The 21,671-nt window shown below is 36.8% G+C and overlaps 2 protein-coding genes across 2 annotated transcripts; one reads left to right on the top strand and one right to left on the bottom strand.

Annotated features, from left to right (window-relative positions):
• Positions 1-221: 221 nt before the first annotated feature.
• On the bottom strand, positions 222-11,404 carry chaf1b (chromatin assembly factor 1, subunit B). The gene is made up of 14 exons (XM_077728093.1): positions 11,271-11,404; positions 10,996-11,146; positions 9,704-9,836; positions 9,517-9,637; positions 8,471-8,574; positions 8,313-8,409; positions 7,672-7,756; positions 7,515-7,608; positions 7,364-7,433; positions 6,341-6,432; positions 6,097-6,256; positions 3,708-4,184; positions 2,041-2,123; positions 222-571 (listed from the first exon to the last, which is right to left on the bottom strand). Exons 2-14 carry the CDS (start codon positions 11,122-11,124, stop codon positions 483-485), a joined length of 1,734 nt encoding a protein of 577 aa, XP_077584219.1. The 5' UTR covers positions 11,125-11,146; positions 11,271-11,404; the 3' UTR covers positions 222-482.
• Positions 11,405-13,650: 2,246 nt separating this feature from the next.
• Positions 13,651-21,582, top strand: LOC144204453 (immunoglobulin superfamily member 3-like). The gene is made up of 9 exons (XM_077728455.1): positions 13,651-13,732; positions 14,294-14,665; positions 15,427-15,843; positions 16,868-17,266; positions 18,074-18,436; positions 18,504-18,875; positions 19,206-19,580; positions 19,732-20,127; positions 21,293-21,582. Exons 1-9 carry the CDS (start codon positions 13,669-13,671, stop codon positions 21,499-21,501), a joined length of 2,967 nt encoding a protein of 988 aa, XP_077584581.1. The 5' UTR covers positions 13,651-13,668; the 3' UTR covers positions 21,502-21,582.
• The last annotated feature ends 89 nt before the right edge of the window (positions 21,583-21,671 follow it).

Here is a 21,671-nt window from a genome sequence, read left to right as displayed (position 1 = left end):
TATATACACTAGTTACAATAAATTGAATGTCAATGAGTGTAAATAATTTAAGATTAAAAAAGATTTGGATTATTTTGATTGATTAAGTGGTCAATTTCATCAATGGGGCAAATAATTGCTGCAAATCCTCTCAGTCCAAATGAATTGGACAGCTATCCCAGTCAATTGCTAACCAAATTGCAAATTATTATTGAAAACAAAGAAAATGCATTCCACATAAAGACATTATAGTTGTAATCTTTTATTACAGAGTACAAAAATGAAAACTTAAATTACAGTTTTACCATTACAAGCTAATAGCACGTAACCACCAAGTGCTTGTTTATTTATGACTGCAAGTTTTCGAGAGAAGTATTAAGGGTCCTAAGACCAAATTTCAAACATTACAGTAGCAAATTAAAATACAAAACTCCTCATCGTGGGCAGATTTTAAGCACGTCATGCTCTGATTTCATCGTAACGTGACAGTTCCTTTTGTGGCATCACGGCTTTGTGGCGGTGACGTCATCGCATGTCTTGGGCCGTTTGGACTCTGGAGGCTGGCAGAGAGAATCGCTGGGAGAAGGGCGGGCTGAAGGAAGATAGCAGATGAGTGTTAACCATGTGACATCAGGAAAACCTAGTTTGACCAGTTAACCTTTTAGGAGTTGCTATATTTGGTAACAATAATAATCAAGATAAGACAACTTATAAAAGACGGCATCCATATATGTAGATCAGCATTTCCCAACCTTTTTGAGCTGTTTTTACATGAAAAAAAATCTCAAGGCAAACTACCAAATTCAAAACTATGCGCCCTATTTTAACAATATAAAGTCGTTCTCATCAAAGTTTTATTAACAGGAATTAAATAATCTCCCAAAATAATTCCAAAATCTAATTTTCACGCCGATCTAATGTCATCAAAATTGATGTCGGCAGACCTCGAACAACTTCCTGTTTGAGTGATGTTAAAATCATTAATGTAACGTTTTTAAATGATATTTTAATGTTTGACTTTTTCTCCCTATATTACACAGAAATTAAGGTGCTCACAAACTTTACGTAGCCAAAAGTCGGTGCCCTTGAAACCAAACAACTTCCAGTTCACGTAACGTAAAAACAAGGAAACAACTTACCGTATTTTCACGACTATAAAGGCGCACTTAAGTCTTAAATTTTCTCCAAAATAGACAAGGCGCCTTATAATCCAGTGTGCTTTTATATGGAAAAAAAATAAAATGTGTCATTCATTGAGGGTGCGCCTTAAAGCCGTGAAAATACGGAACATCTCATATTACCACAACTTTTTCCCCCTCCTAATATTACTTCAATCACCTATCATTACGAGAAGAGGCGTCCCCCAACACCAGCCTCTTCGCTGCTGCTGATGGGGTGATGGGACAATTTAGGAGGATCTAGGCAGGGAAGATAATCAGCTCCAAACTACTAAGGGACTGTGCGGATCAGCTTGAAAGAGTGATTCTGTATATTTAACCTCAGTCTGTCTGCAGAAGGTCCCCAGCTTGTGGACTTACTGTGTGTGGCTCCAGTTTTCTTACCTAGGTCTACAATGTCTTCTGTGTCTGTGCTTGATAGTGCAACCAAGGGAATTTCCCAAATACGGGATGAAATAAAGTTCTAATCTAATTTAATCTAAATATTATTATTTGAATATTGTAGTAGTAGAATCTATGATTTAATGTTCACCATATTTTGATTTTAATCTCCTAATTCGATTTTAATATTGAAATTGTTCAATTTTTTCTCGAGTTATTACAATAATTATCTCAAATCTTTTTTTAATATACAATACAATACAAAAAAATAATTGGGACTGAGATTGAGAAGAAAAAATCATTATGGACCCCAAAACGTACTTTAAAAAAATCACAGTATTTAACTCATTGTCTGCCACAGACAGGAATAGATGTGCAATTCATTTAAACTGAACACTGAGAAGGGTGAATGAATATTCATTTATTCACCCCTCAGTATAAATGGACGTCTAATGTTAATGGCTCTCAATAAGTTAGAAAGGGTGGATAACCCCAGACTGACCGTGTTTTGCCTTCTCGGAGGAAGTTGGAGAGGGGAAGGACAAACTGGTCCCATTTGATCCAACAGGAGTCAGAGATACTCGCCTGGGAAGAAGAAGAATTAGTTACAAAAGTTTTTTGTTTTTTTTAACTCATACTTGTCAAAATGTTGAAGCCAGAATTGCAAATGTAACATTCAGCTGAGAAAAAGACAAGTTTCAAGTTGCACATTTAAATACGAATGCTTCTACACACTCGCTATTGTTTGCTAGCAGTCTTCCGAATGATTATTTGAAAGTCAGCAGGGGGTCCAACGAATACTCCAAAACCAGACGAGGCTTTGTTCTCTACTGATTGCTCAAAACAGTAACCAAAGAACAGCAATTGAGATTCAATTTTTCTATTAAGACAAAACTAATTACTCAACTCATTTTGCATTAATTTTGATGTCTCCTTTATGTACAAAAAAATTACATTCAAAATGCAGAGTTTTGACAGGAAACTTCCTATGGTATTATCTTCTTCTGGTTCATTTATCAAGGGTTAAAGTAAAAATAAGTATTGAGGCTTAAATTAAGTATTGAGGCTTATTTTACATTGAATGAGCATACTTTGTTGCATAATCTTTAATTCTAGCCACTATAAACCCTTTAAAAATGATAAAAGTATACCAAATTTGTATGAAAAAATGCATGCAAGTGATGCTTGTATGCATGCAAAAATCTGCGAAAATACAAGAAATATATATATTAAACCAGAAAAATGATGTCATAACACCTAACCAAACAAAAACAAATCAAAACCCCCCAGATCAAAAAATGCAATTGCTCTAAATAGGTGTGAAGTAGGCTTTCTAGTGTGGGTGTTGCTGAAAGAAGGAGTACAGCAATCCCTCAAGTATCGCAGTAAATGTAGACCAGAACTGGCCGCGATAATCGAAAAATCGCCAAGTAGGATCACCCCAAATATAACTACCTTTACCAATGCTGAGTCCTAGTAGCAAAGGAAGACAGGGGAGTGGCTTCCGCTTGTGAGTTTCAGCGTGGATTTTAACATTTTTATGAACTTCAAAAAATTATAATTATTAATAGCAGAAAAAAAAAATCACAAATATTTTCTGTGATAATCGAGGGAAGACTGTATAACCAGTAGGTATGGCTTGCATGATGGTTGTGGAAAGTTAACTCTGGGAAATGTTGCAGCATTTCCTTGTTATATTTATATACCTTCTAATGTTTTGTAAGTTGGACGAATTATCGTATCTTGGACCAATAATTTACATGTCAGAGTTTATCATTCCCTGAAAAATCTGTATGTTGAAGCATTCATAAATAGATATATTATAATTATATAATTATATATTAATATTAAGTACACCACAGTTGTGTTAAGCTTGTAGTCTTTAAGTGCGCAAACAAGAGCCACAGTTGGTCCTGGTCTTTGTTCCAACAAATCTAGCACAAAGTGTTTAACCAATGAGGTTTTTGCGCAAACTGGAGGCACCTGATTCCAATCCACTGATTGCACTTGTAGGACATGTGATTGGTGAAAAGGTGCCCTCCAGATGGATTGGAATGAAAACCAACACCCACAACGGCCCTTTTTTGGAAGAGTTTGCCAAAACCTGTTATACTCTGAAAATGACAGTAATTGTGACTGCCCTAATGTCAGTTAACAAGTTAACACTACCTTGGAGTGGGTCCTTTTGATGCCACTGAACTTTTCGGGGTAGTAGGCAAGTTGGTGCGTTTGAGGACCTTGGATGCAGTAGGAGTAATCGGGGTGAGATGGGGTTGAGGAGTGACAGGTGTGCCAGTGCTCCCGGGGGTCAGCGCCTGTGCGGGGGACGCAGGTGGGCTTTTTGGAGCGCTGGGCTTTCCCCAAGATTCCAGCGTATTGAGGGTGATCTTTCGAGGCTGAGACTTGGCCTTGTTCTTCTGCTCTGGGGTCCTGATCGAGGACGGAGTGGGCGGCCCAGAAACGGGGGACGAGGTGCGGCTTGGTGCCGCTGTCTTTTTGGTCTTTTTGTCAGCAACACTGCTAGGGGTAAATACTTCCAGAGCAGGAGGCTCCTTCAGCGGTGTGCCCAATTCGCTGGGAGAGAAGGAGAGAAAAGAGCAGTAGCCGTCGGTGGAGGAGACTGCCAGGAAAGATGCATCGCCAGACCTGAGTAAAAGGGAAGCAATTGACGTTTTAAGAGAGAAAAATGTCGGTTTCCTAAACCATTTGATATGCAAATGACAATCCTAACCTACGAAAACAAGATCCAAGTCATGAAATCCCCCAAAAAGTAAATGCATTTGCAGTATCCGTTATTTTATTTTGAAATTGTCCCAATAACATTAAGGCCTGCTTTACTTCCACTCTTAGTCTCCCACAACAACAACAAATCTCTTCTGACCGACGTTCGTCGTCACGGTGCTCTTTATTTAAAATTATTGGTGCGACTGAAATGAATAAGCGGGCCCTGTCATTCATCAAAAAACAGAAGATAAAAAAGTGGCATGCGGTTGATTGATTTGCAAGGCAATGCAGGCCATACAAGCATTACTACGATATTTAAGCACAAGGAAGGATTAAAAGCGGCCTCTCGGTACTGAACGATGAAATAGAGAGACAGTTTGTACTGTGGAGCTCTATTTAATGCTTTAGTTGTTTTGAATTCATAATTTGAAGCTATTTAAATGTATGTTTATGTGCTACCGTTAGCGTCCTCCTTACTGTACTACTGCACGAATCGAACATGTTTTTACATGCTTGTTATTCATTTGAATACATTAATAAATACTTGTTCTGTGGGATACTGGTTATTTAAAATGATTTAGTCACTTTTGATGGTAGTTTTTTCGGACATTGGAAAGAATTACATAATTTACATATTAAGTAATGCTTTATTTACAAAAAAATGTAAAACATGAAAAAAGTTCTGGAACCAATCAATGGGAATCTGCTGCAATTTGGACATCTAACTTTGTATTTTGGCAATTCAGCTTGAAGTGAATCTACATAGAAAGAAATGAAAATTGACACGCTGTTCGAAAATATAGAAACGAATAATGATTGGGTCAACGATGCATATTTGTTGCGTCAAATGTATTTTAGGGACGTGATGTTGGCTTCGGAAATACTGAATTTGGATGAAATAGTCATTTGACATTATCTTTTAGAAACAAAGACTATATACAAACCGTTTTGCGAGGGGCGGCATGATAATTATTACCCTCAGTCATGTCTGTATTTTGAATTAGCTTACAAGATGCTCAGAATTATTTTGAGGTTTGTTTTGTGACGTGCAGAATCACTCTGCCAGCACATGCAAATAACTCTCCGCCTGCTGTGCTGCTCCAAGAATAGACCAATCCAGGCAAATATCAAACATCTTTGAATGAGCAGACTTCGGCTTTGACAGTGTTGATGGTTACACAGCCAAAAATTACGAGCAATGTATTTGTGAAAAATTTTAAAACAGAAAAAAAAACTGCTAAAACTAAGCACGACAGAAAAAGTGCTGAATCAGATTTTTTTTAAAACTACAAAAAATATTAACATTAGCCATTGAAAAGAATGGTAATTTATTTTTGTTTTTGACGGAACTGCAGGTTTTTTTTTACCAAAATCAAAATAATAGCCTGGATTGGCTTGATTCTTTTTAATTGACATATGATGTAAATCTGATAAAAAAAAGATTAAATACATTGAAATTTAAAAAGTGAACTGCTTCTGCTCTATTAAATGAAATAGTGTTGGTTTTTAAACTGGAGTCATTGACAACTTTTGGAAGCTAATTTGGAAGGGTTCCTGCGTCAGGTGAATTATTTTCAGCGTGTTGAACATTCAACTGTTATTGGCTGGGAAGTGTGCCAAAAAAGTGGATGAAAATAAATAGTAAAGTGCAATGATGCAAAGCAGCTCCTCACAGGAATACTTTTTAGATCTATGTTACAGCAAAATGCATGATACTCACTCGCTTGACATGGCCTGGATATTCATAGACTTTCAGTTGTGTTTTATATTGCATAAGTTACGGCAAAAGGGCATCTTTTCATACATTTCTCAGGAAAAGTCACAATTCAATTACCATGTGAGGTCACTCAGAGTGTGGTAGTGAATGTTGGTCACCAGCCCAAACGGAAGTGCCTGCTGCGTGTCGTACAAGAAAATGGAGTCTTCAGAAGCCACTGCAAACACCATTCGATATGGTAACTGAAATAAATTGGGAAAGGGCTGAGTGGAACCATCTGCAAATAGAAAAGGAAAAGCATTTTAAACAAAAACAAATTGACAGAATTACAAATTGAAGTGAATTCTAGGACCAGTGTTACCTTCTGCCTTCTTGGTTCTCAGCTCAAAGTAAACTGGACAACAGCGAACAGCTAGCGTGGCCTTAGTTGGACAAGGCAAGTGGGCGATTGGCCTAAAAGACAACATTAACCTTTTGTGGGGTATTCATTGACTGTGCTAGCTAGATGTCCCATTCATGTTCACTGGAAGAGCCAAAGTGTTCATCAATGACCAGAGTGTATTTCTCCGTGTTCATTCATTTGAATTACTATACTTTTTGTAATGAGCTGGTATTTTGTTCTGTTCTTTTTTAACAAAGCTGTTTATTTCCTAATTTTTTTTGTAGCGACAAACGAGCTTTGAATAGAAAATACTGTAATATGGTTAATATATTTTTTTATCTATCAAATATTTCTTTGTACCATTTCTCTATGTACTGTATTCCAAATTAGGCCATGGACAAATTCATCTATATTTCAGGTGCGGCATATAAAAATTGATTTTTTTTCTCTTAATCATTTGGACTGCGTATGGGCTGCTCTAATTAGCAGAAATTACAGTAATTAATCAATGCTGTTTGCAAAAGTGATTCATTCATTTAACATTTTAAATAGTCATAAAATTATACATAAAATCTATAGTGAATAATAGGAAAAAAATTGTGTATTATTATAATCGAGTCCTGGCATCCACATTTATAGGCCACACCATGAAGAACTTGATTACGTATGCAGATCCAGGTTTTTGAGGTTAAGTTAACGCTTTTAATTTTTGAAAATATTCACTTTCCCCGTAAAGGTTGGGGGAAAAAACCTTCATATGAGCTATTACAAGCTAAAACTTTGACATGAAAAGCACATATGGCCTTTACTAGCTAAATTGTAACCTAAAGGCAAGTGCACAATACATCAATTAAAAAAGAGGTTCACAAATTGAGTCGGATATCAGCTTTTTAAGAAAAAGGGGAAAAAAAGAAATAACACAACCATCGTTGCTTCTGAACTTCAGCCAGTAGAAGAAAAAACAACACTCAAAATGTGAAATACCACATTACCAAAAGTTACCTCTTAAGGCTCTTCCGGGAGAAGATGTACGTTGTATTAGTGATTGTTTCTCCAACCTCCACACACCCGGCTGTGACGGTAAGAATTTTTCAGTTAACAACTCAGATCCTTCTAATTGAAGAGTTTATTTTCAGAAAAGGTACTCATGTACCTGGAGCAAGTAGGTAGGAGCCATCTGGTGTAAAAGAGAGACGTCGAAAAAAAGACCTCATGCTGTCGTCATGGAACATGCGGTGCTGCTTGACCTGGACAGATCAGGGATATATAAACTCTACATGACACTATCGTAATGCTCTATGTGTACTAACCTCCCCGTCCACAGGTGAGACTGTGCTCATTTTGCTGACGCAGAAGGCTTTCTTCTTGGAGTTAGTGCTATAAACGCGCATAACTCTGGAAAGTAGGAAAATATTTGCTGTGAGCAATGGTCAGGTGTGCCGTGGGAAATTTCAAGAAGTCATACAATGTAATATTCAGAGGAAAAATTAATATGAATGTAATGGGATTAAAATTGAACTATCACAAGGTTAAAATCAAAATATGATGAAAATTAGATTATACTACAAGATTCCAAATGTGAAACAGTCATTTTGTTGCTTATATTTCTCTAACATGAACCGAAAGTTGTTTGGTTTCTAGGTTAATCAACTTTTGTTGTTTTTTTTCCGTAATATTAGGATATTTAAGTAATATTTGGAGAAAAGTCATAAAATTATGCGATTAAAAACATTACATTACTTATTTTTCCATCACTCGAACCGGAAGTTGTTCCGGATCTGCAGATTTTTGAATAATTTTGTGATTCCTGCTGATAAAACTTTGACGAGAATGATTATTATTAATATAGGCGACATAGTTTTAAATGAAAAAAACTTCAAATGGTGGTGTCCCTTGAGTTTTTTTCAATGCAAAAAGTGGCTCAAAAAAGATTAGAACAAGTTCTGACCACCTGTCACAACTGAGAGTGGCGACGTATTGACCAAGTGGATCCCAGGTCACCCCTTGCACGTAGCTCTTGTGGTCATTAAGGATGCAAATTTTCTGTCCTGGTAATAGAAAGCAAAATGAAAAAAGCTCATTTTGTGGATATTGCACTGATCTGCAAACCTTTGTTGATGTCCCACATGATAGCAGTGTTGTCGACAGAACCAGACACCATGTAGTTTCCATCGCGGGTCCAGGATAGATCGTACACATCCTCAATGTGGCCCCTAAAAATGTGATGCACAAACAGTTGAATGTGCTGCATTTTCACCACACTTGCCCTTTACGATTTGACAATATTTATCATCAAAACAATAAAAAACTTGATATTGTCAAAGAAGAGTTGTCACCATACTCAACTTGAGTTCTGAACCTTATACCTAATCAAGACTTATTAATACATCATGGGCACTGTCGTTCTGGTCGCAACTCCCTCGTGTATTGTCTCTGCGAGCACTGGGCGGAGCGTTGCATTTTTTCAGTGTTTTGTTTTTTCTTTAGTCCGTTAGCTCCCATTGGCAAAGCGTTCACAAAAAAGAGACTACTTCTCATTGGTACGTGGTCATGCGTTTAGCTATTGTGAGGAAATTTGTGTGCATCATTTTGTGATTATTTTGAAGATGAAAGCAAACAACCCTCGATAGAATGCGTCTGAAAGTCAGGGTGGAGGCGGGGCAAATATAGCCAAACCAAGAGAAGAAGGGTATCAAAATTTAAAACAAAATTAGAATTTAGTTTAGTGTATAGTAAGATTAAACTTATTTTGGAGAGTGTCTGCATCGTAATCCAAGTTCATTTATGTTTGTTTATGTTATGCTACGAGCACGTTGGCGTGCAAAAAGTCTCTCTTTCGCTCCCCTCCACGAAATCTGTCTAATTTTAGTACTATTAAACAGATTTTAGTACTATTAAACCCCAAGTTATTTGTTACTTTGTTAATAGATGGCGAATTAGAACAAATAAAAAAGGTTTTCTAATCCAATATCCTGTTTTGGGGGGTTTTCAGAGGATTGGAACATTTTTTATGGTAAATTTCTATGGGAAACGTACATTTGAGTTGTGAGTAAATCGACATACGAGCTCAGTCCCGGAATGAATTAAGCTTGTATCTCGAAGTACCACTGTATTGGTAAGTACTAGCAAGAATAAATGTTACTGTTGTTTAATACCTGAGGGTCTTCACGACAGACCAGCTCTCTTTGTTGAGCCGAGCGTCCTCTTCCTCCTGAAAGACGGGCGCTTGTTCGGGCTCCTTGTTGTCATTCAGCTTCCAAAGCAGAATTGCTGCATCTGAACCCAACACACATTACATGTCACTGCCCCACGGGGGTACAAAAATCTGTGTGCCGGACATACCGTCTCCTCCTGACGCTAGATGTTCTCCGCTGGGGCTGAAGCGGACCACGTTGACGGCCTTGGTGTGTCTTGACAGATTAGATAAAAACTCCACGGCCGCCTTTCCATCTGGGCCCATCTCTACTCGCCAAAGCTGCGTCAAACCCAACACGAGAATTTTGAGGAAAATTCAGAGGATATTTTTGCCTTGAGATACGAGACAAATTTGAGATATGAGCATACGAGATGGTTCCCGTTCTGTCTTTCTTGCTGCAACTCCCTCGCGTAAATTTAACTACGAGTTTCGGCTGTATATGTTGTATTTTTTACTAACGATAGCGTAACTGAGTCGATAATCTGTGAAAAAGCCCGCAGAATTTACATGGACTTGAAAGGAAAGCAATATCTGAAAAAGACACTAACAAAACCCTTCAAATCGAGTCTGGCCGGATCAATAATTTAAAAAAATAAACTCGGATATACTCGATTCTAAAGCATGGAGAAGCAGGAAATTCCGACTCGAGAAGCCGCGGTGGAATATATTAACATATGTGCCTTGGTTATCGCACAAGAAAGTTTACATTTAGTGCAACGTAATATTAAAACTTATTCATAAGTGTGTTCGTATAGTAATCTAAGTCCATTTAATACATTTAAAGTTTATGTTATGTTATGAGTGCCTTCCCATCCACCAAATCTCTCTTGTCCACGCACTCCGCAGTTCTACTTCTACCGTCTGTACTGAGTAATGTCACATTTCAGTATTGAATATCATAACTACTAGTTAGGTACTTGTTACTTTGTGAGTACTAGGTGGTTAATTACAACAAATAAAAAGATGTTTTTCCATTGTAATAGCCTGTGTTTGGTGTTTTTTTTCAGAGGGTCGGAATATTAATTTGTATTTTGTTATTTTCTATGGGAACATTTACTTGAGATACGAGTAAATTGATATATGAGCTCGATTCCAGAACGCATGAAACTCGTATCTCAAGGCATTACTGTAAAGACTCAAATTCGAAGTGAAATTTCAGACTTTATAACACCACATCAAGAACGAATTTCATGTCAAGATTCACAGCAAGTTTTGGTCACTTATTGGACATTTCTTATACGTCTGGAAAATATCAAATGAAAGAATTAATAGCCACAGGATGACACTTGAAGTGTGATTGGATAACACTTGATTCAATTCTACTTTAAGACTTTAAAAGACGTAGGAATCTTGATATTTTGAAATAATCTACATAGTAATTTCAAGTTATGTCGCCGTTCTTGTACATCTTGGAAGGAGGAAAATTACGTCTTCTCACCCTGACAGTGGTATCCACGCCAGCTGTGGCCAAACGATGAGTAGTGCATCCATCGGAACCATGCTGAAAGTCCAGACTGTAAACTGGCTCCTTGTTGTGCCAGGCGATTTCACAAGTTACAACCTTCATTTTCTGTCAATCCAACCCGGACCTGTGCGAGAGAAGCCATTTTAATCTCATAGTTGGTTTTAAACCAAAACGTAAAACTATCAAAACAACCCTTGGTGGTAGAAAAAGTTAAACACTTAATACTTGCGAAATCATTCGGAGCTTACCAAAATGCACATAAATGACGTCTTATTGTATTTGTTCGGGTTTTCCGTCCTTCGGCTGAAGAGTGGTAAAACCTTCCCGCGTTTGGAATTGTTCAAAACTTCCGGTCTAGCATTTGTTGATGATTGGACAAAAAGAGCGGAAAAGGCGGTGATGGAGGGAATATGGTGCGACGGACGTAATGCGCATGCGCGTCTTGACTGAGAAAAGGAACCTAAATTATGCTCGGTGCGCTCTTATGCTCATTTAGTTTTATTTTAAAAAAAATAATTCCAGGAGGCGAAACATTAAAACAATATTTGTAACTCGGAGTACAGCGATGTTGTAGCGTTTATACGAAAACAAAAAAAAAACAGTTAGACTTTTTTGGTGCAAAAAACATTTTTATAAATTGTTGTTAGTTCATTTATAATAAGATTGTACTTTTGTTTAAAAAAAAGCATTAGTAAAGACATTTGCGAAGTAAATGCTATGATTTCTTTTAAACTTCGGTTCATGTTTTTAAAAATAATAATATTAATTGTATTTTTGTTATTTTATTAACTTATTGCCTGCAATTGGTCATAGACGTCCAATTCAATTTTAAGGACAGCCAATAAGTTAAATAACTGCCCTTGAAATAGTTAAATATGACGGGCCAAAATAAAAATAAAAAACTAAATAAACGTTGAGTGTATTTCCCTAAATTGTAGTGATGACAAATACCACCGTTGGGTGGCAGTATGGTGTAGGTACTGCTCTTATAACAGGTACACTGCATTTATAGCTTCCAAAACTAAATAATAAATAAATAATAACATCTGTGGATGATATTGCTTTCCTTTCCATAATTACACCGACTTCATATGGTTATAACATTCTTATTTAACCCTTAGTTAATAAGTAGGAAAAAGATGAACCACTCATGTTATCTTGAATTACAGTGCACCATCTTTGCATAGAAATATTTTAATGAGTGTACTAATTAAGACAACATAGTTTTAAGATTTCTACAAAACTATTTAGATAAACTGACTGATTGGCTCGTCTAATTAAACTTGATTTGATAGTTGTTGATAGAGAACTTATGATACATCATGCACCAATGCAAATTTTGTTAGTGAGATAGGCAGCCAGGTGGTTAGCATGTCGGCCTCACAGTGTTGGAGTCGAGGGTTCGATCTCAGGTTAGAGTTTGTGTGTCTTTGTGAATCAGTTCATTAATTGATTCATAAATTAGATGGTTTAATGGCATTGTACCAAGGGTTACCAACTCCCTGAAAAAAATCAGGGCCGTTGCTTTTATTTTACCCAAACCGGTATTATTTAGGTGCATATTTGGCTAAAATAAATGTGGAAAAACAATAGTAATTTATGTTAGATTCATCAATGGTTGAAATATTTTTGGAAATACTTTTATTTGCTTTTTTTGCACAAATGATTTTATGTGGATTTAGGTATTAATTTTTGCTCCATAATCTTTCCAGATTTCTAAAAATCAATTAATTTAAACGTGAAAATGAACAAATCTTGAAACCCTTTTTTGAAGTGTAGTTTGCTGTTAAAAATGTTGTTTCTGGAGGGGAAAAAAAAAGGTTTTCAGAAATATCAATTAAGCTTTACAGCTCCAATATAATTTATTGTATCTTCGGAATGATAATTTATTGTTATGTGATTTCAGGAATTCCTCATAAAACATAATGCCTTGAGATATGAGCTTAATGTGTGCCCGGATCATGCTCATATGTCACTTTAATTGTATCTCAAATCAAATTTTCCCATATAAAATAACTGAAAACAAAAAAAATCTGTCCACACCCACTGAAAAACACCCAAAACATGATATTACAATGGGAAAACACCTTTAAAAATAAATCTTAATAATAATAATAATAATAATAATAACCGAGACAAAGATTTTAAAGTATTCCATCGCGGCTTTCGAGTCGGAACTTCCAGCTTCTCCGTGCTTTAGAACCGAGTGTATCCCACTTTGTTTTTTAAAATTGTCAGACCAGCCACGACATGCTTGGAATGGTTTCGCTGGTGTCTTTTTTAGATGCTTGCTTTGATTTGAAGTCCATGTAGATTCCACTTGCTTTTTGGCTTATTGACTCGGTCACACTAACTCCAGTAACAAATGTAACCTGTACGACCATTGCTCGTAGATATCTTTACGCAAAGGAGATGTTGCAAGAAAGATGGAGCAATGCTGTTCTAATAAGTAGCATCTCACATACTCGGCCACATGCTCCTATCTCAAATTAGTATCTCAAATTTCTCATATGTTGGGACACTCATATGTCAAGGTATTTCTGTATTTGATTTTGAATGCAGGAAATACTTGAGACTTCCTCTTAGTAGCTGACAGGAAACCACATTTATTTGAGAACACTCGTTGTTGTCAAGCAGTGACTGAAGATGTCAAGCTTTGATATATGGATCGTTTATTTGTTTCTATCCATGGCACCATTTTTACATCTTGGTATGTCTAATTCTTTGTATAATTTCAAATAACTGTGAAAAGGCTCAACAAAAGATTGTACATTCATTTTCAAATTGACTCTTAATGCATTTATTTTGTATTTTTGGGAAGAAAATATTCAGAACAATATTTCTGTATACCAATATTTCCAATATTTTTGCTATTATGCAAAAAAGAAATCATCAAATTTGCAATATATTAAATTATTATTTAATTTTTTGTTTACATTTTTAAAGAAATAAAAGTACTATAAATTCTTTTTCAGTATTATGTTGTAAAGCATTATACATAATGTATTCATTTATTAATTCTTTTTTTTTTTTAAATTGAAACAAACAGTGCCATTGACAGCGCTAAATTTTTGGCTAGCATCAAAAATGGAATCGAATGATTTAATTGCAATGATGAAAATTATTACCCCATTTTACATTTTTGATGAGACAATTTTGAGGGGAAAAATGCAAATGTATGTGTAAGATTGTTTTTCTAATTGTTGATTAGTGAAGCACAATTTTTGCAGATGTTCACTGTCTAATTTTTTGGGGTTTGTTTCCTACTCAGGAAATGCCAGTGCGTTGACCTGGGTTCAAGCGGGGCCTTTGTACCGCACAGCGGGTTCCCACCTATCAATTTCCTGCAACGTGAGCGGCTTCACCGTTGTCACATCCAGGATGGAATTTGAATTCCGCGTCACCAAGCCCACCAATCCTTCTTTTGTCCTGAATGTCATCAGCACAGCAGACCCGGACTTCGGTTATGCCCAGTACCGAACCAGAGGACCGGACGTAACCTTAACGCACATGTCGCCCAACTCGGTTCTTTTCGAAATAAAAAGTCTACAGAAAGATGATGAAGGGGAGTACGAATGTACCGTCATCAACCCGAAACATACTGATTATGTTGGAATCTACAGTGTAAAAACTACTGTCAAAGGTAATCAATCAGTTACCTTTAATCAAGACCTGGGGTGCTCAATATGTTGATCGGGATTTTCCAGTCGATAAACAGGGGACTATTGATAGATCGCATAGCAATAAGATTTGATCCAGCCAATTTCTTGTTCATATATATATATATATATATATATATATATATATATATATATATATATATATATATATATATATATATATATATATATATATATATATATATATATATATATATATATATATATATATATATATATATATATATATATATATATATATATATATATATATATATATATATATATATATATATATATATATATATATATATATATATATATATATATATATATATATATATATATGTATATATATATATATATATATATATATATGTATATATATATATATATATAGATATATATATATATATATATATATATATATATATATATATATATATATATATATATATATATATATATATATATATATATATATATATATATACATATATATATATATAGCAGTTCAGAAAACGAGTTGAGAATGTTATAATTTATATTATTTTAAGATCTATTTATTTCAATATTTGTACATAATTACTTCAATTGGCATTTACTTGTTTCAATTTGTTTGATATATTTCTCTCCATTTTTTTCCTTGTTCTTGTTTATGTATTTATTTCAACTTTTATCCATTTATACATCCCTCATCATCTGTGGCATGGCATTATACTTCAGTAAAACATTTTCTACGCAGTAATTGATGACTCCCTGAGTGTCTCGTCGGATGTCTCGGCCTCGCTTAACTACAACCAGGGTGAATTGCTGGCTCTAACGTGCCAGGCCTTTAGCAACACCAAGCAGCACACCCACCTGTCCGTGGGCTGGTACCTCCAAAAGGAAGGCGACACAAAGTCACAACTCATCTTGTCTCTAGACCGAGACTTCACGTTAAGACCTGGCTCGGAATTTCTAGGGCGCTACCAAGCCGACCAGGTGAGGCTGGACAAAGCCGGAGATGACCTTTACAGGCTGACCATAGCAAGGTTGGAGCCATCTGACGTAGGTCAGATCTACTGCCAAGCTCAAGAATGGATCGAGGATCCTGATCTGTCTTGGTTCTCATTGACGCAGAAGACAGCAACAAAGACAATGCTCAATGTCAAAAACAAAGGTTAGAATTTTCACCCTTTTTGGTCATGAAACTCATTTTACAAGAGGTATGCGCCTTCAATGAAGAAACTTAAGTACCCTAACAAAACTGAGCAATACATGTAAGCAGGGTGTAAACCCCGAATCTCAGAACTACAAAGATGAGTGTTTAACTCATTGATTAACTTAAACAGCAATAGACAAATTTAGAGTTTGTTTAAAAACAAGTAAATAAATAAAAAGAAAAAGCTATTTCTGGAAGAGTTCTGTAGAGAGTTATGTTGTGCTGGTCAGTTAAGTTTTTGCCTATCCCTGATGGAATTGAGAAATATATCTGTCATTCGCATTGACATGATTGACTGAGGTGTCTATCTTTGCTACTAGTGTGTAGGACTGTTGTGCCACTGATGTACAGTATATCTATATAGAATATAAAGTGGATATAGTTATCAATCATTTCGAATTGATGTACAGTATATAGTGTCGTTGGCATTGATTTATTTGGGTGTTTTTTTATTTATATATAGACAATTGGTCATTTCCTACTCTCCCAGTTCAAATGGATTGGATGTCTAGCGTCATCAGTGGCAGGCAATGAGTTAACAATACCATGTTTTTAAGACGCATTAAGCAGTAATATTTTCTTGGTGAATTAAGTCTGTAACAGCATATAAGTCAAAAAAATAATAGTTAAAGTTAGTAAATTACATGATAATGATTGTAGGAAATTGTGGCTTTGAAAACATGTTGATTGACGTAAAAAGCAAAATATTAATGTTAGTTTAGGATATCTTTGGATCTTTATTTTATCCCGTATTTGGGAAATATCTTGGTTGCAGTAGCAAGACAGACACAAGACACACAAGACATTGTAGACCTATGTACTCAGGTTTGAGGACTGAGACACACCTGTAGTCATTGTAAGCCGTGCGTCCTACTAAAGCACACCATCTTTAACAGTAATAAGTATACATGCTGGGCAGACATTCATTTCACGTTCTTTTGTCTCTCTGTGCTGATTTCTTTCTTTTTTCTTTCCCTAACAGAGTCAGCACCAGACAAAGTCTCCCTGGTGGTGAGGCTCTCGGCGCGGCAGATATCTCTGCAGGAGGGCGAAGAGTTGCTGCTCACATGTAGCGTCGATACGCATGAGCCAGAAGAAAAGTCTTTCACCGTAGCTTGGCTCCGTCAAGGTGCTGAGCTGGCCAAAATGGGCCCCACGGGGGTCCTGTCAGTGACATCTGAGAACAGTCGACGGGAGACACTAGGAGAGCTCAGGGCCACCAGGATCAGGGATGGGGATCACCGTCTTATATTGCAGTATGTCAGCGCTGAAGACCAGGGAGAGTACATGTGCAGAGTATGGCCGCAAGAAAGTGGACAACATGGCATCCCTTTGCAAGGGCAAGACTCCAACTCCCTGAAAGTCAGCGTCTCAGCTCCAGGTGCTGTTATTATATAGTATTGTTTGATATCTTTATATATATATATATATATATATATATATATATATATATATATATATATATATATATATATATATATATATATATATATATATATATATATATATATATATATATATATATATATATATATATATATATATATATATATATATATATATATATATATATATATATATACGTGGTTATGTACTTAAGATTCCAGCAGACGACTCTACTCTAGTTATTGTCATCAAGTTCGTCCAAATTGAAAAATGACTACATCATCCTCTTCTGGAATCACCAGGAAAAATGGTGCTAAACTTGTAGAAATTATGTGGGACTGTTTTCAAATTGGTAAACCAGCATCTAAGATATAGATAGTGATGAATGAAGTGATCTTAGGGCGATACTAAGTGACTTGCTGTTCATTTTGGGATGATTCCTGGCAATTTGTTTTTAGGGTAACTTCCTTTTGGTTTTAGAGAAAACCAATTGACTTCCTGTCAATTTTGGGTCACTTTCAATGTCTGTTGTTTTCGAGCATTTCCAGGTCATAATATTGTATTTTAAGTCTTCTTCCTGTAATTTGTGGAATTTTAAATTCAAATAAAAATATTTTTATTGTTTGGAGGTCAGCTAACCCTGCAATTCAGTATTAAATAATAATGTTGACCCTTACAAGTTAGGATAAGCTTTACAGAAAATGAATAAATGAATAATAATGTTGACATTGTTAGGATCAGAGCAAAAAGTTGACTCTAGCTTTCTTATATTTAATTCCGTCTTCGTCTTGTCTCATTGCAGCTAGTGAAATGTTGCTGGAAATGCAAAAAAGCATGCATCTCAACGAAGGTGACAAGCTGAAGTTAGCTTGCAAAGTACGAGAGTACAAGGGTCAGCTGTCTGTCACTTGGCAACGCAAAGTAGAGAAAATGTCCACTTTCAGCAACATCATCGGTCTAAGTCAGGAGGGCATAGTGGGGGAGACAGCGGAAGACGTCGGCACTCGAATCAGTGCTTCTCGCCCATCGAAAGATGTCTTCGTTCTGGAGATCGATGATATCACGGTGGCCGATTCGGGCATGTATCAGTGCATGGTGTCGGCATGGAACACTCAAAGCAAGTCCAGCAGATTTGTGACAACCGCAATAATAATTGCTCCTGCCGGTTAGTTTTCAAGAACTGTGAAATATCATAGACTACAGATTAAAAAAACTTGTCTTTTCATTTCCAGAGTCACTTGTGAAGGTGAATCTGATGAGCCGCAATAGCCTTGTGACTATAGGAAACAATGTGGAATTAATGTGTCGAATTAAAGGGCCACATTTCGGCATCACAGTGACCTGGAGTTTGAAGCGCTCCTCCTCCCCTGTGGAAACAATCTTGACCATGTCCTCCAATGGTGCTGTCAGTTGGTCTGGCGAACAACAACGCTACCATCTTAGGGTTAGTAATGCACCAAATGAGAGCATTTACTACCTTATCATCAATGGCGCTAGCTACAAAGAGATGGGGAGCTACCAGTGCCAGGTGTCAGTCTTCCAGAAAAGCATATATAAAATGCTTCCGCCTTCAAACCAGCTAATGGTAATGGTCCAACGCCCAGGTAATTAAACTGTTATATAACTGTAACTGTAATCTTTTATTTTCTCCTCTTTTCATTCTTATCACTATTGTTTTATTTAACTTCTTCATGTTACCGCTATTTTTATTTTTATTCTTTGTGACATGGGCTTGCTTTGGCCTGGGGAGTTAAGTTCAGCATTCACTTTAAAGATCCTCGAGAGCCCCTATCCAGTCTGTTTTCCATGTCTCCCTCTCCCAATACACCTGAATCAAAACATCGGGATCGATATCAAGCTTCTGGACAGCTTGCTGAAGAGTTGATCGTTTGAACCATTTTAGCTAAAACTTCGTCCCTGTCCCTGTTTCTTAGTGAGTGACCTCATCCTTACCCTCACACCCGAGTTGACAAGAAACATCAACAGCGATATCTCCATCCAATGCTCTGTTGTTTCATCTCGCTCTGGATCTTCGCGTTTTGCTGTCACATGGTTTCTTCAGCAACAGACTCAAAATCTGACCATCTTCAAATGGGATCGAGACTCTTCAGTAACCGTGGACAACGGCCAGCGGTTCAGCATGCAGAAGACAAAGGGTCCGAATTTTCAGTTGACCATTCGGGATTCCCAGACTTCAGACGGTGGCTTTTACATTTGTGAGGTCGTGGAGTGGCTGAAAGATCCTCATGGTGAATGGTATCCTCTCCAGGCAGTGGCCGGACGCATTCAGCTGACGCTTATTGAACCTGGTGAGACATTTCTTTGTGTTCTACGCTATTTGTTGTACCGGATTAACTGTGATGGGAATTCTATAGTTGTGTCTGTCAATTCTCCAAGTATGATTGTACGAAGGATTTTCCATGACTTGTATTGTTTGAAATTTTGGATCCTTTTTGACAGACATCAAGCTGTCTCTCGTGAAACAAGAGTTGGAGTTAAATGTAAGCACATCCCAAGAGTTCACCATTCACTGTGACATCACCCAACAATCCAGCCTGGAATCCAAATTCCAGGTAACCTGGTTTTGGCAGGAGAAGCCAGAGTCCCAACAGAGACCCATATTCACTTCTTACCCGAACTCCACTTTACGCCACTTTTGGTTTGCCAGTACAGAGCGACTGAGATTTGCTCACGCTTTGCTTAACCAATTCAGCCTCACTGTGTTCAGGCCGACTGTTTCACATAGTGGGTTTTATTTCTGCGAAGTGGAAGAGTGGCTTCCTTCCCGAGCTGATGGCTGGAGGAAAGCAGCGGTGCAGACTTCTGGCTTTTCCAACATCAGCGTCTATTCACAAGGTAATTTGAGGCAACTTTTCTAATTGGTGGCCATTGATGGCGATAGACGTTCCTACCATTTGAACTGGAATTTTTCTTTCAGTCAATTTCCGTACCGTTTTCCCCACTATGGTCGAAAGGGTGCAGGAGCATATCATCCAAGCATACTATGGGCACCAGGTGGGGAACACCCTGAATTGGTGGCCAGCCAATATCAGGGCATAAGGAGACAGACAATTAATTCACACTCACACTCATACCTAGGGGTAATTTAGAGTGTCTAACCAGCCTACCATACATGTCTTTAGAACACAGGCCCGGGGAGAACATGCACACTCCACACAGGTAGACTGACCTGGATTTGAACCTAGGACCACTGAACTGTGAAGTGACGTGCTCATTACTCAGCCGCCGGGCTGCCCAACTAGAACTTTTGCCGGCGAAATAATTCATGTTCATTTTGAGCCGCTCTCTTTATATTTTTAATGTAATTGTATTGTTTTTATTTATTTCTTATTTCACAAGTGGAGTTTGCATGTTGTCCCCGCACTTGCGTGGGTTTTCTCCGGGTATGCCGGTTTCCTCCTATTTTCCAAACACATGCGATCGGCAGGCCACTGATTCAGGGTATCCAGTAAAAAATCTCAAGTATATTTAAGGTCATAAAAATAACAACCATTTAAGTTGAGAATTGAGATTTGGAAATGTCTTGAGGATAGACGGTTCAGAAAATGAATGAATATTTCAAAAGTCGAAAATCAAGTACATAATATCTTTATATTGTTGAGAAAAGGGGATTAAAAAATACACATTTTGAATTTAAAGGATTTTAAAAAAACTTTTAATTTTATGTCTTGAGTATAAATTATTTAATTCATTGCAGCTTCTCCCTGCAATTGCTGTCCACCGATTCAGGATGTCTGTATGTAGCTAGGATAGGCTCCAGCACCCCCAGCAAAGATGAACGTTGCAGAAAATGAATGAATATTCATTTAAATGTAAAAAAAATGGAAACATATGAAATGCTCCTCTTGTATTTCTTTTTCAAAAATTTCATAGTTAATTAGTTGTATATTCCTTTATTTCATGCTCTCCTTCCCAGTTTCTATGGATTGAACGTTTACCAGTGAAAAACTCAAAGCCGAATAATGAAAAGAACTGACTATCATTGTCGCTGTTTGTGCAGGAAAGAGTGAATCACACTCAGACTGTCCTTCGGCTATGTGGATTGGCCTTCTCGTGGCTGTAGCGCTGCTTGTGCTGTGCCTGGGCGTGCTCCTCCCGTTAGTGCTGAAGCTCAAGAAGCGTCAGGCTAAGATGTCCCGCGACAAGCAAGAGCCGTCTTTGTGGACCGATTGTCTTCAGCTTGACGACCAACTCACTGTCAACCAGTGAACAAGGGAACAAATGACCTAAAAAAAATCCCATTTATGAAGTACCTTTTATGCACAATGAATGGCACATGATCAGTGTATATATATATATATATATATATATATATATATATATATATATATATATATATATATATATATATATATATATATATATATATATATATATAT

The sequence above is a fragment of the Stigmatopora nigra genome, chromosome 11 (assembly GCF_051989575.1).
Source record: "Stigmatopora nigra isolate UIUO_SnigA chromosome 11, RoL_Snig_1.1, whole genome shotgun sequence".
NCBI classification, from domain to species: domain Eukaryota; kingdom Metazoa; phylum Chordata; class Actinopteri; order Syngnathiformes; family Syngnathidae; genus Stigmatopora; species Stigmatopora nigra.
This window is presented reverse-complemented; position numbering and strand designations above follow the sequence as displayed.

Coding starts and splice junctions, on each gene's coding strand:
- chaf1b (XM_077728093.1), bottom strand. CDS start 11,124: ATGAAGGTTGTAACTTGTGAAATCGCCTGGCACAACAAGGAGCCAGTT. Junction 8,575..9,516: donor TCTGTCGTGAAGACCCTCAG/GTATTAAACAAC, acceptor TCACATTTTTAG/GGGCCACATTGAGGATGTGT. Junction 4,185..6,096: donor ACTCTGAGTGACCTCACATG/GTAATTGAATTG, acceptor CCTTTTACTCAG/GTCTGGCGATGCATCTTTCC.
- LOC144204453 (XM_077728455.1), top strand. CDS start 13,669: ATGTCAAGCTTTGATATATGGATCGTTTATTTGTTTCTATCCATGGCA. Junction 17,267..18,073: donor AGTCAGCGTCTCAGCTCCAG/GTGCTGTTATTA, acceptor GTCTCATTGCAG/CTAGTGAAATGTTGCTGGAA. Junction 19,581..19,731: donor GCTGACGCTTATTGAACCTG/GTGAGACATTTC, acceptor CCTTTTTGACAG/ACATCAAGCTGTCTCTCGTG.